We start from the raw sequence: 19,523 nt of genomic DNA, 5'->3' as shown, positions 1-19,523 counted from the left end.
CATCAAATAACCATTGCAATTAGCTAGCGATTAAAAGTGGTCACCTAGAAGTTGAATATTTTGCACACTGGGATAATTGTAGAAAAATATTAAATGGGTAATTTCAGTAATGTCATGAAAACAAAAACAAGGAGCCAAATAAGAAACTGTAATAGCAGAAAGAAAGTTTTTGTAATAAGCAGAAAATGCACTTTTGTCTGCTGTATTTTTCCAGTGTGCAGACTACAGACGTAATCACTCACAACAACGCTGAGCCTTTCTTCCTCAGAGTAATTTTTATGTTTGCATTCACTGCCAGATGTACGTCTTTTCCTGCCTCACGCAGCAGCAGACCTCTTCACATTTCAGCATTTCAAATACTATTGATTGGCGGAGCTGAACTGCAATCTGTGCCATCTGATTTGGCACAGACTCAACTTAACGCTGAACGTCAGTCAACAATCAATCTAAAATAAGGAAAGCAAGACATGCTCAACCTGCCATGTCTGTTTGTTCAAAATGAATAGTGCCCATGCTGTTTGAGATCCAAGCATTATTTAAAAAATGTAAATTTCCCTTCGGCATAAAATTGCTAAGTTGAACAATAATTGCTCCGTTTTTTCCACATTCATTAAAGTCTCGTGGAAAAATCCAAATGTAATTACATGTGCTGTTACTGTTGGAAGCTCATTTCAGTTTCTCTGCAGGTTTTTCCGTGCCTCCAGCAAGTGCTCTGATTGTTTAGAAGAATCCATTAAAACAACAGAAATACATTTTTGAACTGATGAACAGGCCCAGTCATTTTAAGTACTACTTTTCCCCTGATGTGATTTTACAAAGACACAGTCGTCATAGGCCCATTTCACCATTGATTCAAAGTATTTCAAAATAATTCTAGGGGTCATTGGTCATTGTCATCATTCCTGTCCTACCTGACAAAATGAATGTGCCAGTTCAAAGCTTCATGTTGGGATATTGGCTGTCATCTGTAGGTTTTTTTGTTAATAGAGTTGTGGCCCAGGAGCAAACCTTTGGCTGTCTAACAATGAGTATTCCTCCACATCGAAAACTAAAAACACACTGGAAAAAACCCTTTTGATTTGGTTAACTTGATCTGCTGTTACATTCGCCTTTATTAAACTTTGATTATGGTTTTGTTAACTAATTGAGCCTGTAAATTCTGTCACTTTACGTTTAAGTACATAATCCAAGACCAGCACACACATAAGGCATCCCTGCAGAGAGCACTGACTACATCTAAAAGAGACAATATATCCTACGTCTACCAATTAAAGCAAACTGATTGGTGTTGACTTCCAATTGATAGAAATTATCGAAAAGAAAATGACCTCTTGTTTTTACCACATCTGCATGTCTCTTCTCATATTCCTCCCACCCTTGTCTCGTCTGGTTAAATACTTCAGGAACTACCTAGTTGCACCCAGCTTCCCAAGGCAGACCTAGTTAAGAAAACACAGGAAGGGGATATATCCCAAATGGGCCAATGATTAGCAGATGTGTGTTGCCTGTCCCTGGATAAACCTCGAGAAGGGTCAGCCCGAGGTTTATGGCTTTAGATTCTCGCTGTTAGTCACAGATGCAGCGTAATAAAGTGTAGAGCTCACAGGAGCAGTTTACAGCATTATGATCAGCGCTGGCTTCTCTCCATGAGCCTCACAATCCATTCATATGAAAGACACGTGGCGTTCTACGTTTAGCATATTTTTAAACATAAACCCCAGTTTCCATGTTTTAGTGGAAGTCTTGATACATTTACAGTCTTACAGCCCATGTTTTTTTCTTATTTCTGTTATTACCGTGTGTCTCTGGTGTTTGTTTCAGGGTGGTCCAGGCATACGAGGAGCCAGAGGAGACAGAGGCGAGCCAGGAGTGACGGTTTGTAAAATGCTCTTAAATTCTGGGACACTATTGTCCTGCTACAGTCTTGAACATTTACTGTATTTCACACGGTTAAGGCATGAAAAATGTTCCACAGTGGGAAAGCAGAATTGCTGCATGAGTTAAAAATAATGTTGAGACTGGATTTTGCCAGACGAAATTTTGGTGTGTTGTGGCAAGGAGCAGGTGGGAAATGGCTGCGAGTACGGCAGCCAGCATAAATGGGCATAATTTCTGTGATTTTTACAGAGGGATAAATTGAGCCTTGAACTTTGAAATATGTTTCTTGGATGACATCTGACCCCTTTAGTAGAGCCTTATGATTTCACCTGTCACAGTTCAGTCAGACTGAAGTCTGCATGAACGAAATGAAGGTGGATCAGTTTGCAAAAGCCAGTGAGTTTGTCTCTCACAGTGTAATAAATTTAAATGGATGCCCGGATCATTTGTTTATTTTTGTGTGGTATTCTGCACGTGGTGGTCCACACCAGTGGGTCCAAGAACAAAGCAACCATCGCCTTCTGTTTAATGACACATTCAGTGATGAAAGTGTAAAATATCGGACTTTGAAAGAGTTTCAACAGCATTCAGGTTACATACCCGTAGTTTAAAGGAAGCTGATATTTGCAAGGGTATATCTCACTTGTCTAGTTTACCTCCACTCGCAGCCATCCTGACTGACTGTAATGTTTGGATCTGCTCTGGTTTTGGTATGGTCGTCTGTTCCAAACTTTTACTAAACATCCAGCTGCAGCAGTCGCTACAGATCCTGATCCTGGTGGAAATTTCTCTGAACAAAAACTCCCATGAGTGAAATTTAATCTTAGAAAAAAGTTCTGACGCTTTTTCTTCTTTGAAGGAGGCGACATTGGTGCTGCAGCTTGTGTTGAAAACCACACTACTGTCAGTCAGGGAAATAAGGTTGTATATCGCAACCATATGTCCCACTTTTTTACCTCAGCGACAGCACGTCAAGTGCGACACATGAAGTGTCCCACAAAAAAAAACCCCAAACAACATATAGTCAGTAATGACTGTATGTGATGTGTTTCATGGGTGCAATGGACTACCTAGTGCAAGTAGTCCATTGTGTTAGCTATGAAGAGAGATGTGGATTTCTGTACTGCAGGCACACACACACACACACACACACACACAGTAGAGGATATTAATATACAGTGCTGTGCAAAGGTCTCGATTCACCCCTTATTTCTTCAGATTTTGTTTCCAAGGAGCCAGACTGAAGTGCTATTTTTTCACAACACATTCTCACTCCCAAAGCATAACATTTTACGCTAGGTGACAAATCGTCAATATGTTACACTTCCGGGCACCCAACACATCCCTAGATTACGAGATCGGAAAAAATGAGGAAACATGAGAACCATTTGGAATGAATCCACACATGTACATTCATTTTACTTAAATCACTTTGGAAAACACTATTAAAGTTTAGACTTAGAGACTTAGAGAGCTGTTAAGTGCTGGTTAAGGTTAGGGATAAGGTTAGGGCTGGAGTACATGGCTGGAACATGTATTACAACAGGATCATTCTACTGGAGTTCATCCATAACCCGGCACGTAGCATACGCAGACGGTCACCTTTCGCGTTCCTTAGGAACGCCGTGGGACTTGACCAATCAAAATTATATTAGGCCTCGGTAGTGAGAGCGGGCTATTTTTTCAGAGGAATTTTTACAAACTCTAGTTTTGCCTTCTATACTGTATTTACATGTATGTTTGCATGTGTTTCAATAACTTATTGCACTTTTTCCCTGTTTTTCTGGCAAAATATAAAGAAATGATTGGTGGATGAAGACTTTCCCACAGTACCGTATTCCTGCTCGATCAGTCTTACACTATTCGTACATCTGTGTCATCAGTATGCTCCTCCCTGAACTCATCTTTATTCAGTGCTACTAATTCATTTTAGTGAATTACATATTACAGGATAACGGTGGATAAAACGCAAAATAAATTATTCTTTTTGCAAAATAAACCTTAAAGTGATTTACTTTGGTGCAATATTTTTATGAGAATAATATTAAGTTAAATATGAGATAAAAAACAACAACATTTCTCTCTGTTTGTTTTTATTTCCTTTCCACTCATGTATATCTGATCCATGCTTTATTTTGATCATGTGCATGGATAAGGCAGCCCTGACCCAACAACCTCTAAGGCTGAACTTTAAAATAATAAATACAGCTGGAGCAACGATTACTTTGGCTACTGCTGCCGCTCGGCCAACAAGCCACAAATACTGCAAATCAGTCGTGGTTTGTAGGAATTTCTCTTTTCTGTCTCCTGTTTGTGAACTCGGTTTGTAATCCACATACACCAATGAAATGAGCTGCAAAGACCTGACTTCAGATGGATGGCAACCATCTAAACCTGATGGACATCATGCTGAATTGGCACAAAAAGTCTCTTAAACATTCTTTGGAGATTAAATTGATCAAAAATGTGTAGAACGATCTGAACAGAAGCAGCGATCGTGTCCGTTTTTATATTTAGTAAAGCTATAAAGCTCTCACGCTCTTTTTAGCCTTGTTTATGAAAATGAGCCTCTGAGCCCGGTTCAGGCCAGTTCCTTTATCTCTCCAACAGAGAGTCTCACATCAGGAGATGCTACCGACGGTTAAATTGATGTAAAAGGCTGTCGTGCCTTTAAATGACATTTTTTATTGCTGACTATGCAGTCGTGTTCTGCACTCTTAAATTTTGCCATTCCAGATTCTGGAGAGTGAGGAGGTCACAAAAACATTTTTATCCTCAGGGGGTCAGACTAAAGAACCACAGGGTTTATCTTTCTCACCAATCTGTGTTACTATATGTAACTTAAAGTTGCTACTTTGGTTCCACGTGGTGTTTTTCACAGGGACCTCAAGGGCCCGTAGGAGAAGTTGGCCCTTCTGGACCCCCAGGGCAACCTGGTCCTCAAGGACCCAACGGACTCTCCATTCAGGGGCCTCCGGTAAGACTTTACTGGCGTAAAGGTGGATTTTTCCACAATTGCTTTAGCGTTGAAACTCGCACAACTTCCTGTAATAACAAAAATAAAACTTTGGGATCAAGTAACATATAAAGTTTTGTCATTCTCAAGCAGCACTTTCACTGAATTATGATAACCGGTCACTGGACGTGTGCTTTTTGCAGTTTGTTCCCATCTTTCTTCAGCAAGTTCAGAAATGTGTGCAATTATGACTGCACTTGATATTAAGCTGTCTACCACCTGCCATTGTGAACTGACAAATGTTGACATATGCCTCAAATAGACTTCCAGACATTTCTCGGATCTTGCCCAAAGAAATGGCCCGGCATCTTATTAAGATAACGGATGTTGGCTTTTCCAGTCCGTGGCTATCACGAGGCCCACGAGTCCAGCCCAGCCGCAGTGACATTGTTTGTTTTACAGGGAGCTCTTGGGGAGAAAGGAGAGAGAGGAGAGATCGGCCCTTCCGGACCAATGGTAAGAACATTTCCCAAAAATGGTCACTGTTGTAAAACATAGCAGTAAAGTGTGTTTACTGATGCCCTACATTTACTGTCTGATTCCCTACATTACAAAGTACAACACGGAGAGGGAATTACTTTCCACCCTGCCTGAAATACAATGTTTTCCTCCTGTGTTTCTGTCTTACTTATAGGAGCTAAGTACTACTAAGTATACCCAGCTCTGTGTGTGTGTGTGTGTGTGTGTGTGTGTGTGTGTGTGTGTGTGTGTGTGTGTGTGTGTGTGTGTGTGTGTGTGTGTGTGTGTGCGTGCGTGTGCAGAATTGAAATGAATCCTACATCTAATAAAAGGTGCCCTGGACCTGTACGCTCACAGAAGTGAGACGTGTTACTCTATAAAAGCATATTTCTGTGTTTTCATTTGATTTTTTACAATTATTTTTCTTGTTTCCTTGATACTTTCGGCCGTTCTTACTAAGGCTGACATGGACTCGGTGTGTTATTTCTGATTAACTTTAGCAGATAACTTAGTTAGGGATAAATAAAATGTTTTACCAAAATGATTAGCTCACCAGTACATATCTAATGTGATAGATAAAATGCACTGGACTGAAAAAAATCCAAAATGACTTGCCTGTGTAGCCAATATTGGTGACATGTTTGCCAGGCCAGTGCTGACAGGGCAAATTATTGGTTTGTTTAGAACTACTGTGGCTTCATTTGATCAGTTGTAGACACAGTTGTTGTGTTGCTCCTGATCATTTCATAATTACACTATGTAAATGAGCGGGAGAGAAGGGAGGGGGGAGAGAAGTGTGATTAACTCTGATTCACTTGTTACAGTGGCCTTCTTCAGGGAGGTGGACACATTATAGCAGCTCTTGAAGGTGATGTTTTGAAACAAAGATAAATGTCCAAGTGTGAAGATCTCAGCAACGTTTCCTCAGACTCAGCTTTAATTGTCATTGAAATATGTGACATGATACAAATGAAACAGTGCTTTACAGTAAGCCTCAGTATACGCAGCATTCTACTGAACAATAGGTAAAACAGCTGAAATAAATTTAATAAATACTCAAATAAATGTAAACCTAAGTACTGAAATAACTAAATATAAATAACAGATCTTATAAATTACTATATGGGACAGTGTGTGGCAGGGAACAGCAGCAACTCAAGGAGGTCAGTGCATGGGCCAGGGTAACGGCAAGGGCTGAACTTGCTGCTCTTGTGGGTGTTTCCGGTTTAATACCTGCCAAATGTGGTCCAAAGGAAAAAAGGTTAGCCTGGTCTGATGACATCATGTAGACGAGGCATGGCTTGAGGCTCTGGGCAATATTCTGCTGGAAAACTTTATCTGGATGTTACTTTTGCTTGTACCTAAACACATAACCCCCAGTTTCATTACAGAGGTACACCCTGACAGCTGTAGGGTGTCGACTTGGCCACCTTATTTCCCTGATCTCAGTCAGGCTGAGCATCTGTGGGATGGGCTGGAATAACATGTCAGATCCAAATTACAGGACTGGAAGGATCTGGTCTTAATGCTAGTGGTTGGTGGGTTTTAGTGTGTGGGGGTGTGTTTTAGCAGTCTACACATGCACATGGTCATGATGCAGTCTAATGGAATCAGTGAGATGTGAATAATCATCACAGGCGTCTCGATTATTCTGCACTGAACCAATCCAAAGTAATACTGAATTAATTTAATGGTGTTCTACTGGGAGCCCTGGACATCAGCAAAGACACAGTCATTGTTTCAGTAGCTGTGTACCAGGAGACGCTTATTTTTCAAGGAAGAATATGTCACTTTTGTGCTTCTTTTAATGTATCTGTATTATAATAAATCTCTATTTAATCAGATTCAGGTTAGGTCATTGTGGAAGGTCATAGGCCCAAACCACTAATATACAATGTCTCCATCACTTCAGAGGACATTACTTTTACTGCCCCCCCAAAAAAACCTCACCCTACTACAACCTTGGATCAAGTTTGCACCATAAAATTTAATGCTATGGTATAAAGACTTTGGTATTTAGCCTCCAAAGGGAAATAAGTCTTAAGAATGTGACTATATAAACAGATTTATTTCCCCAGCAAAGGTAATATACACGCACCACTCCTGAAAACAGAGCTAATCAGGCTAATTAAGTGAAAACAACTGTGAGGGTGAGTAATGGGTGTGTAAGCTGAGCTGGAGTCTGAATCTCTGCTGTTTTGCAGCTAGACTGGTTAAATATTAAATGAATCACTTACCTGTAGGAGTCTGCAGAGACTTTCACTGTTGTAGAAGTGCTTCTTGACAGACCGTTTTTCTAATTTTTTCAAGTTTGTTTTTCTGTTTTTAGCTGATAAATAAAATAATACCTGGTGATGTGCATGCATTTCAGTGAACGAAGGTTTGCTGAATTTACTTTGTTTGAAAGCGAAGAAAACGGAAGGCGTAAAAGTTCTGTCTCACTTCCTCACACTTGTTCGCACTGAGCTAAAGCAGCTCCTGACGCAGCACTATCCTCGCCGCTCTGTGCAGGCCCGCCTGTTGTAGAAATGGTTAGTTTTTAAACTTATGAACTGGAACAAGAACACAGATAACGCCTGCAGGCTTCTGACTGGGAGACTGAGAAAATCCATTGACATTTGAAGTGGACATGTACGGAGCCCCCCAGGGGACATGGGAGAAAAAAAAATTACGGAGGGAAGAAAAAAATTAGGGAGGAAAAAAAAAATTTGGGAGAAAAAAAAAATTAAGACGGACTTTTGCGAGATCTCGCAAAAGTATTGCGAGATCTCGCAAAAGTATTTCCTCCGTAATTTTTTTTTCTCCCATGTTCCCTGGGGGGCTCCGTAGCCAAGAACCCTTTCAGGCGTGTAGTATTTATCTGGATGCATCAGCTTTGGTTGAAGAAAAGAAAATGTGTTTCAACGCATTTGAGATGGAGTATTGATATAATATATGAGTGTCATTTATTAGCACATGGACTAACATCTAGAGGCCTTCTGTCTTGTGTCTTTGCAAACCATATCTCCAGACGTTTACGGGGATAAGCATCTATGAAGCGCCTTGAGGCGACTTTTGTTGTGATTTGGCGCTATATAAATAAAATTGAATTGAATTGAATTGAATAAGAACGTTTCAGAGAATAATTTGATAAAAGTTAAACTTAAATTCATTACAACAGCTGCACTCGAGCTGACAGTGCCAAGGTTTTGATTTTGAGAGATGGCTTCAGCACAGAGCAAAAAGAAAGGAGCAGTCTTATATTTTATTTTATTTTTTTTACATCGCTGAGCACAATTTGTTACAGTCACTGTTCCCATCTTCCCCCTGATCGTGTCACACTCGTACATTGATCTGCAGAGCACACAGGCTCCATGTTTGGACGGTCGTTTTCTAATGGTTTCCTTCGACAGTTGAATCAGCCGATTTTGTTCGGTACTGTAAGAATGATTAAATAATTAATAATTCTCAGTGGTCAAGTAAAGCCTGGGTAGTCAAGCTAATGGCACTCGACATCTTTGCACACAACAGGATATTTAACATAAGAACTCTTTTTAATTTTGCACTTATAATAAAGCTTGATTGAATGGGAGTGCTGGATTGTCTCCGACCCAGCGCTCTGAGTACATTTTGTATTTGTCTCATTTTAGATTTGTGATTAGTTCATGTGTCATTCCTATTTAGCTTTTAGTTGAGGTTAAAGGCAGTCATTATTTATTGTTTCCTTGGTTTCTGTATTTGGGTTCTTATATTGTTCATCACGTGTTAGGCCTGTTAAACTTGTGTTGTCATGTCTAGTTTCAGTGTTTCCGGTTTTATTTTGAAGGAGTTGAGTGTTCTTGGTTCACTGTATTTAGTTTCACTTCCCCTGTCCTGTCATTAGGCTCATGTCTTGCCTTTTGCCTTTTGTTTGCAGTTATTTTGCCAGCTCAATAAACGGCTCATTTTTGGTTATTCAAGTCACGTTTCACGTTTTGTTTCGTCTGCATTTGGGTCCACGTTTCACTCTACACGCAGCCAGCCCTGCTGATTGTGACAATTTTAATTCACCTGCATTTCAATGCCCAACAAATTGCAAATTTTCATTTTCTGAAAGAATTTGAAAATGTTTTCTATTTGTCCCCCCAAAAAATGTTTGTTTCTATTAGTTTCATTTTCAGAAGCGCAGCGAAACGTTAGCCACTCTCAGGAGGCGAGAACAACTAGTCTCCCAACGAGCTCACGGAGAGCTTCAGCAGTCCTCGATGCGGCACTATCTAGCGATCTCTGTGCCTGCATAGCCCTATTAATAAAAGCTGGCAGTGCTGCCCTGTGCTGCACTATGTTACTGAGTAATAATGTGTTTTGTCACAGCAAGGAATATGAATGGGTGTGTGTGTGGCTCAGTGGGGGAATAATGTAGCTTCCAGGGCCCTGTTGTAATATACGAGGGACCACAGAGAGTATCACAACTCTAAAGCATCAATTACCTCAGTCTCTCTCTCTCCCTCTCGCCCTCGCTCTGTTTCTTCCTGCAGTAAATACAATGTAACCTTGTCGTCAGCATCCCCTCCACCTCTGTTTCAATTTGACAATGAAAAATGCAGCTGCATTGAAGAGCGGCGACTGTGTGTTTGTGTGCGTAGCCGTCTCTCTCATCTCTCGCTTTCATTTTGTTTATCGCGCGCATGTGAGGTTTTGTTATCGACTAATAATTTTGGTTTTGTCTGAGAGAGGGATGCGGGTTGTTTTGGTATAGGCAATAATTTCAAATTGGTCTCATTCTTGATCTTGTGCGGATATATACGGTTGCCCCACATGACCCCCTCATCTCAGTCCTTTATCTGCCGGACACCATGGAAATTTACAGCTGTGCATTTCCGTGTGTGTGTAAATCCCGAGGCTAATGTATTGAATCAGAATCACTCGCACACTCCAATTATTAATTTCTTTGGCCTGCCTGTTCATTTTATTCTCAGGGTGTTGTGAATTATGCAGCATTTATCAAGAAACAAAAGAATATTTTAATATTTTATGATCAAACACTGAATATTTTATAGTTAGACTATAACTGAAACTTGAAGCTTTTTTTCTTAAAAGTGGTTTTAAAAAAATCGGTACAGGTAGAGAAGTTCAGAAAACTGTTCCAAGTTTGACTTGACTGAAAGATTTCTTCAACTGCTCTCCAAAAAAAGAAACCAAAAAAAACTAAATGGGACAATGGAAAATATGAATAAGTATGCAATACCATTATATCCAAATTAATTAAACTCTATATTAAATGTAATAATACAAAAACAGCCTATTTAATGTTGAAACTGACATTTTATGTGTTTTCAACACGTATGCTCAATTTGAATGTTATACAGGGAACTCCTTCAAAGGAAAGTCAAGACAAAAGCAAAATAATAATAAAAATAAAGACTCTCTAGTTCTCTACAAAAAAAAACCCACATGGTGTATTAACTCAGAGCTAATTGGGTTAAATAGTGGCATTATTATAAGGGCGGAGGAGGGCGGTGCCCCATCAGTAAAACAGAGCAATCTAAATTTGCAGTTTGAGTATTTTATCTTGCACAGTATATGATATCTTTAAAAGATTAAATTAAAGCCAGTAATAAACAGCTGTGATCTTCATGGCCTCAGACAGTGTTGTATTATAAACACAGCACAGTTCTGTCCTGGAAATCACTGCATGTGGTCAGGAGGACATCCTAAAGCCTGTCCGAGAACGGAGTTAATCACTATCCACAAATGCAAGCTGAAACTCGATCATGCAGAGCAAAAAATGTATTGAAATAACATTTAGAAATGTTACTGTGCCTGAGCTAATTTCAGAGACTGAGGTAAAGTGGAAAACTGTCCTGTGGTTTCAAGTTTAAAAAGGTTGAATTCTTCCTTGAAGTAAAGAATGTCTCATCCTCCGAGCTAAAGAGGATGTGGACCATCTAGACTGCAAATTTCTCTGATGGCGTATGGCGGGTTACATCAATGCATGTGACATGTGTATAGTTATCTTTTGTAAAGGCTAAACTTGTGCTGCCACCCAGATAATATAGTTTTGAGGAAAGGTTTGGCTTGTGAAAGCAGGAGATCGCAGGACACATGTACAGCTTATGACAGAGGGGGCGTGATAGTAAAACAGTACAGCTGCTAAACTGGACGTGTCACGCACATATTTTGGCATATTTACCATAAAAGAAACTCAGAAGTGTCGAGCAGCTGAAATCATTTTACTATAAAGCGAGAAATAAATGAGAAATTAGTCTTATCGCTTTTTTGAAAGAAAAGGTGATGCAGCGCACTTTTTATTTAACATTTAATATGTAGTGTTTGTGGATGTAGTGTTTAAATTATTGAATTATTATTTTTATTTACATTTTACATAGAGCCACGATACTTTCATAACATTTTTTTTGCTATAATTATTTTTCTTTTGCAGTTCGCTTTACTAACTTCGTCTTTAATGTCAACAATGGTTTCATCAGTCTTTGTGTTTTGTGCAGACGTGGAGGTTTGCCTCTCCGCTCCACGTGTTTCTTGAAGTTTGTCGATATCTGAGTGAAAGTTGCAGGGGAGGTATTATTGCAGATGTCATGGGAGAGTGCACGTCAGGCAACATCTGAACGGCGGCACATCGTTAATCATATGAGGCCTGTCCTCCGCGACCCCGTCCTGTAATTTGTAGAACCTTTAACAGTGTTAACTGTCCTGTTTTATGAGCCCTCCACTAATACTGAAGTGCGGAGATAAATCACCTCAGCACGCAGTCCGTGGCTGCATTTTGGAATTGGCTGTGTGTGCATTGACCTGCGGAGAGGCGGATGAAGGGGAAATGGGGCAGGAGATGGAGCGGCGGGGTCGACTGCTGATATGAAGACTGTCTGTGCCCAGAGGGTTAAAAGCTGGTCCTTTTTATAAATCAGATTTATGTCCACTGCCGTCAAAGCATTGTTGAGCAAGATAGCAAATCCTCAGCTGTTCTGACCTTTAGTAGCACGTCTGTGCGTATTTTAATTATTATGAGACATTTATGGATAAAGACTTTCCTTGATATACTGTACGTGATTCGGCAGCTAAAACACTTTTTAAAAATTCACTGGGCTGCGATGGTGCAAAAAGAAGAAGAAGAAAGAAATTAAATGAATTCACAATTTTAAAGAAAATCTGATTTTGAAGGCTGATTTAAGTCCTTTGGTTTCCTGCTCATATCAGGTCAGCAACAACCAAGATGACTGCATGGAAATACTACAAATACATTTTCCTAATTATGATGAGATTCCTGCTGATGGACAATGATGCAACCTACACAAGCTGCCGATGATGTCACTGGCATTTATGAATCTGCGTTGTGCATTATGTGTTAATTACCGTTCGGTCATGTCATGTCTGATTTATGCATGGAGCAAGTGTCGTGTTCAGTCTCCAGGAAGTACTGGAGAATGTCTGTTGTTTAAAAAGATTTAATATGCTTCAGCAGTTGAAATTACAAGTTACAGCACTGGACCTCTCTGTGAAATCAGCCATCTGTCTTCACAGAAAGTATGACCCCGGATGGAGCCGTGCAGTTTTATACCCCAACAAAAACAAGTATTCTTCCGGAAGCGATGTGGTGGTCCGGCTGTTTCCCTACGAGTCTTCTCTCCGACCTCGTATCTGCTCCTTCCTGGAATAACAGAAACAGAAAAAGAAAACACCTCCCTGCGTAGCCTTGATTATAAATCTCTTACTGATTCTATTTATTATCTAAGTTCGGGATATTCTGTTCAGACTCCCTTGGCCCAGTAAATATCATCCTGAGTGTTAGCTAGTTATGATGTGTAAGCATGCTGCGAAAAAACCCTCTGGACTCTACGTCAATCACAATATTTCAATTCAGTCATAGCACTGAATGAAGCTTCCGACCTTCAAAACATGGAGCTCCAACTCTTTAATGATCCCATCACAATGTGCATATAAAAAACAGCTTAAATAATTTTAATCCTAACACCAGCTGATAGAAACAAATAAAAAGCTGGAACATCTTTCCCTCCTGGGCCCTTGCTCTTTGTTGTGATTAGTTTTTTTCAGGGACAGACATCTGTGTTCCTCAAGTTCTTCCATTTATTTGTCCGTTCCTTCACATCCATTCCCACAGTTTTAACAAAATCACTCCATGATTATGCCGACATTCGTGAGTTCTTACATTAATGCTGTTATTATTTCTTATATTGAAATAAGTTGTCACTGGTAAATTCAAAACCTGGTGTAAAAAAGTAGCTGGACATTGACAGTGCTGAAAAGCTGCGCGACATGCCGTGTGGTTAAGGTTTTAGGCAGGTTAGCATCAGTTTGGACCGTAGGGTTTCAGATTTGTTAGTGGTTGCTACGTAGCTATGGCGTAGTTTTCTCACTGAAGCATAAATCCTCAGTCAGTCTGTATTGCCACAGTAATTCAAACCCCTGTGTTTGTGTTTTTCTCAGGGAGTTCCCGGAGGTCCTGGCTCACCTGGTAGAGATGGTCCCCCAGGATCAAGGGTAAGATACTGACATGATGTTCAGCTTTGCTGGTTTGTGTTACGCTGCCTGATTTGTTGGTTGTTGGAAATGTAGAGTGTAGTGTACTGTCTATTGCATGCATTTGGTTAACTACAGTCTGAAATACAGTACATAGGTACATAGGGGTGGACGTTTTAATTTAATGGGGTGTAAAATACAATTCTGAAAGTGAACATCTAAATAAAAAAGGCACAATGGATGAGATCTGCAAAGATAAAACAGTAAAACAGCTGCATAATCACTCCGCTGTCATCACGAAAATATGCTCTAATACACTAAATAAGTTTTGAGGAAATATACATAGATTCATTAATATTCATGGCATTTCTTTGTAGTTTCTTTAATATGAAAATCAAAGTTTGCATTCAGTTAATTGAGTTAGATAAATAATACCATACAAAAGAAAGTGAAAACAGAGGCGTGTTTATTGAGAACGTTTTTTATGGTCCATTTCCAGCTTTGCACAGCGCCTTAATGTCCAGCTGCATTTCTCTGTTTAGTTTTATGTGTCTTCATAAAACCATGCATGTCTTCCCCCAGTTGTTCAGAGCTACATCACCCTGGTTTCATGTACAGCATTCACAGTATATGAGATCCAGCACTTTTAGGGCTCTGTGATACCAGCTGGTCTGTAGTTGATGCTGACAGCGGGATCAGGCCTTACAATGCTCAACTGCACTGTAAATACCAAAACAGAAACATAGCCAGAGGGTAATGTATCAGCAAGCAGAAAAAAGGAGGTTTATTCCAAATATGTAACATAGTCATAGAAGCCTGTTGTCCGTGTCTGGCTCCTGGAGAGGTGAAAGTCTTGCACTTCATCCATCTGCTGTCTCTTTTTTGGCCCACACATGCCCAAGCACTCATCCCCTCAGTGGTAGTTGTCAGAAGACGTCTTGCATAGTTTTCAGGCTTGTCATGTGGTTTCCTTGAGGATGCTTGCATGTTGGCCAGAGTTTCTTCTCACAGTGCCAGAGAGGTTTGGAGTTCATGAACTTTTAGAAGGAAAACAACCAACTTATATTATAATTTGGTTTAATTAAATCAGTCAGTGACATCTTTGTAAACTTAAACTTTTTTTACTTGATCTTTTTGCCACCTGAATTTAAATACAGTATTGAGAAAGTTCAGATTTGATTATCAGAAATTTTCTACAGAGTCAAACTGAATTCACAGTGAAGTTTCCACAAATTGTACAACTCATGCTGACTTAAAGTTGTGTTACACTCAGTACTTACTTATGTAGCACATGACTAGGGATGGGTATCGTTTAGGTTTTATCCGATACCGGTGCCAAATCGGTACTTTTGAAACGGTGCCGGTGCTTAAACGGTGCTCGAACCGGTGCTTAAAGAATGGAGAACACAAACTTTGTCCAAAAACCTCTCATGTTCAGCTGTTTTTTTTTGTAAAAAGATAACAATGTTAGCCTTTTCTGCAGCTATGTGGCATATATGGTATCACTCTTGGCTGGAAGCAGTGCTTAAACAATGGAAAAAACACAAACTTTGTCCAAAAACCTCTCATGTTTAACTGTTTCCCACTTTTTCTTTGGTCATTTTAGCCTTTTTAGCCAGGGTGAAGGGAGTATCTGCCATCAAACAAGAAGACAGCCGCATGTAGCTATGATGATGTTTGCTAGTTCACCTTACCTGCATTAATGTAATAACGTGGTTAGCCTACTCAACGTAAATTACACATGAACAACATTAAGCTACTCACGCAGAGAAGAACGGCTGCTGCATCATCATCCTCATCATTTCTGCTACACTGGCAGGGCTAGGGGCCAGGACTCTATTCTTCGGGTTTTTGGGGGATGTTGCTCCGGGTCCGATAACTGGCAACCCACCCGACGTGCACGGTGTGAGGTCTCGCAGCAAGCTATCAAATACGGCGCATTTCTCGGCTTTTAAAAAAAACGCTATGCGTCGCCAGCTGTTTAATCGGATTCTTGGTGTTACCTCCTTTGACAGTATCACAATATCACCTTAAAGCACTTGTTGCAGGCTGCTGAGTTTGCATATTTTGCTGTGAAGTACAGCCAGACTTTTGACCGCTTCGCCTTGGGCATTTTTAATCTGTAGCTCTGCTCTAACAGAACGTACGTACCTGGCCCCGCCTACTATCCTCGGAAACGTAAAATGATTGGCTAGAATCTAAAGTGTATCACAGCTCAGGAAAAAAAAGCACCGAAATAAAGCACCGAAATGTGCGCTGCTTTTCGGTCTGGTTACTACCGTTTATGTCACCGGACACCGGTACCCATCCCTACACATGACTTTTAAGATTTGTAATGTTGTCTCAAAGCAACATCACACTGTGTACTACTAGAAATGCCACTTTCACCAAAAACATTTATTAAGATCTGCAAGCATTTGTGCCTTTGGCCTTATGTTTTTGCTACACTTTCGCATGAATACAATAAATACTGTGGAAAAAATCTTGAGCCGTCCCTCATTCTTTATTTTTTGCTAGGAAAATGTGAAATGTATTGAAATGTGCAAATGTACATGGATATACAGTATTTAAGGCAAAAAAAGAGTTTGTATAAGTCTAACAAGCTTGACAAGCTTTACCTGAGCTGCACCTCATCTTTGGAACTTATTACCACTTCACCTTTGTCCACTACAATCTCTGACACAGTTCAAATCCCATCTTTTTCCATCAGAGTATCACTCACAAGCATCTTGTTTTATATGTTTTACAATCTTATTCTTCCTGGATTTGAAATCTCTTTTAATAATGTTCTTGTTAATTTTGTACTGAAAGGTGACCCTGAGTGGTTTGAAAAGCACAAACAAATACAGTTTATTATTATCGTGAATTTTAACATTTAACATGCTAACTAAGGCCTGTAGAGTCTGAAATGAAGCTCTTGGATTTTTTTTCTGCACACACTTACTGATGATCAGACATCCAAGTGCTTGATTTGCAGAACCTGACTGCTAGTTATGCTTTTCCCCACATTTCATCAAATCCATTTTAAGACAATTATGTCTTTTGTTCACATCTTTTTGTTTCAGCAATGCCTACCAGTGTTAACATGAATTTTTATAGAGGTTTCCAGATGATGTACAGGGAGTGCAGAATTATTAGGCAAGTTGTATTTTTGAGGAATAATTTTATTATTGAACAACAACCATGTTCTCAATGAACCCAAAAAAACTCATTAATATCAAAGCTGAATGTTTTTGGAAGTAGTTTTTAGTTTGTTTTTAGTTTTAGCTATTTTAGGGGGATATCTGTGTGTGCAGGTGACTATTACTGTGCAGAATTATTAGGCAACTTAACAAAAAACAAATATATACCCATTTCAATTATTTATTTTTACCAGTGAAACCAATATAACATCTTCACATTCACAAATATACATCTCTGACATTCAAAAACAAAACAAAAACAAATCAGCGACCAATATAGCCACCTTTCTTTGCAAGGACACTCAAAAGCCTGCCATCCATGGATTCTGTCAGTGTTTTGATCTGTTCACCATCAACATTGCGTGCAGCAGCAACCACAGCCTCCCAGACACTGTTCAGAGAGGTGTACTGTTTTCCCTCCTTGTAAATCTCACATTTGATGATGGACCACAGGTTCTCAATGGGGTTCAGATCAGGTGAACAAGGAGGCCATGTCATTAGTTTTTCTTCTTTTATACTCTTTCTTGCCAGCCACGCTGTGGAGTACTTGGACGCGTGTGATGGAGCATTGTCCTGCATGAAAATCATGTTTTTCTTGAAGGATGCAGACTTCTTCCTGTACCACTGCTTGAAGAAGGTGTCTTCCAGAAACTGGCAGTAGGACTGGGAGTTCAGCTTGACTCCATCCTCAACCCGAAAAGGCCCCACAAGCTCATCTTTGATGATACCAGCCCAAACCAGTACTCCACCTCCACCTTGCTGGCGTCTGAGTCGGACTGGAGCTCTCTGCCCTTTACCAATCCAGCCACGGGCCCATCCATCTGGCCCATCAAGACTCACTCTCATTTCATCAGTCCATAAAACCTTAGAAAAACCAGTCTTGAGATATTTCTTGGCCCAGTCTTGACGTTTCAGCTTGTGTGTCTTGTTCAGTGGTGGTCGTCTTTCAGCCTTTCTTACCTTGGCCATGTCTCTGAGTATTGCACACCTTGTGCTTTTGGGCACTCCAGTGATGTTGCAGCTCTGAAATATGGCCAAACTGGTGGCAAGTGGCATCTTGGCAGCTGCACGCTTGACTTTTCTCAGTTCATGGGCAGTTATTTGGCGCCTTGGTTTTTCCACACGCTTCTTGCGACCCTGTTGACTATTTTGAATGAAACACTTGATTGTTCGATGATCACGCTTCAGAAGCTTTGCAATTTTGAGACTGCTGCATCCCTCTGCAAGATATCTCACTATTTTTGACTTTTCTGAGCCTGTCAAGTCCTTCTTTTGAGCCATTTTGCCAAAGGAAAGGACGTTGCCTAATAATTATGCACACCTGATATAGGGTGTTGATGTCATTAGACCACACCCCTTCTCATTACAGAGATGCACATCACCTAATATGCTTAATTGGTAGTAGGCTTTCGAGCCTATACAGCTTGGAGTAAGACAACATGCATGAAGAGGATGATGTGGACAAAATACTCATTTGCCTAATAATTCTGCACTCCCTGCAAAGCACACGTGTGGAATGGACAAGACCAAAGAGCTGTCATGGAAACAATTGTAGAAGCGATTGTGGAAACATTATGCTTTGAAGCTGTTTTTCTGTTAAGGGAACAGGACAACCTCACAGCACTGAAGGGCTAAAGGACGGGGCCATGTACTGTAAAAATCTTAGATGGGAACCTCTTTCTGTTTGCTAGAACAGTGAAGATGAGTCATGGATTGGTCTTACACCATAACAGTAACTCAAAACATACCACCAAGGCAACAACTGGCCTAGCCAGTCCCCAGACCTCCATCCTATTAAACAAAATCTGTGGAGGGAGCTGAAGCTTTGAGTTGCCAAGCAGCAGCCAAGAAACCTAAAGGACTTTGAGGGTTTCTGTGAGGAGTAGTAGGCCAAAATCCTTCCTGAGATCTGTGTAAACCTGGTAACCAACTAAAAGAAATGTCTTACCACTGTGTTTGACAACAAAGGTTTCTACTTTGGTATCAAATACTTATTTTATTAACTGATATGCAAATCAGTTTATAATTTTATTGTGCTTTTTCTGGATTATTGTTTGATATTCTGTCCATTAAACAGTGAAACTACCATAAAGCCATGAAGCCTGTTCATTTTCCCCACTGTAATGATGACTACTTGAGACAAAAATTGTAAATTTAGATTCATCGGTCCATAAAACCTGTTTCCACCGATTTTCAGTCCAATACTTGTGTAATTTGGCATACCTTAGCCTTTTCCTGTTTCCTCTCTCCTTCTTGACAGCCATCCTTCCATCGAGACCATTTTGATGAGGATTTGATGAACAGTAGATGGATGAATTGAAGGCCAGATGCATCCTCAGATTTTTTTTTTATTTTTTATTTTTTAAGGACTTCGAGATACTGTTCATCTGCTGTAGATAGTTTTTTAGGCTTGCCAGTTCTTCTGTCCACCACGTCTCCAGTTCCCTCAATTTTTGTTTTTTAGGACACATTGCACACCATCCTGATTATATGTCAGTTTTTAGGTAATAGGTCTATGGGAATTATCTCTTTGG

At 40.1% G+C, this 19,523-nt stretch overlaps 1 protein-coding gene across 6 annotated transcripts in view; it reads left to right on the top strand.

Annotated features, from left to right (window-relative positions):
• Positions 1 to 19,523, top strand: part of col14a1a (collagen, type XIV, alpha 1a) — a 163,737-nt gene that overhangs the window by 123,164 nt on the left and 21,050 nt on the right. For all 6 annotated transcript variants that reach the window (XM_086310883.1, XM_086310881.1, XM_086310882.1 and 3 more), the window contains 4 exons: positions 1,822 to 1,875; positions 4,760 to 4,855; positions 5,297 to 5,350; positions 13,775 to 13,828. In XM_086310883.1, coding sequence (XP_086167009.1) covers positions 1,822 to 1,875; positions 4,760 to 4,855; positions 5,297 to 5,350; positions 13,775 to 13,828 — 258 coding nt within the window. The remainder of the gene's footprint in view (positions 1 to 1,821; positions 1,876 to 4,759; positions 4,856 to 5,296; positions 5,351 to 13,774; positions 13,829 to 19,523) is intronic.

The sequence above is a fragment of the Aulonocara sp. 'chitande type north' Nkhata Bay genome, linkage group LG11 (genome assembly GCF_057382095.1).
Source record: "Aulonocara sp. 'chitande type north' Nkhata Bay isolate Kocher_YH1m ecotype deep benthic linkage group LG11, A_spYH_male_GT1.1, whole genome shotgun sequence".
NCBI lineage: Eukaryota > Metazoa > Chordata > Actinopteri > Cichliformes > Cichlidae > Aulonocara > Aulonocara sp. 'chitande type north' Nkhata Bay.
The sequence above is the reverse complement of the archived record's forward strand: the minus strand, read 5'-3'. Positions and strand labels throughout refer to the sequence as shown.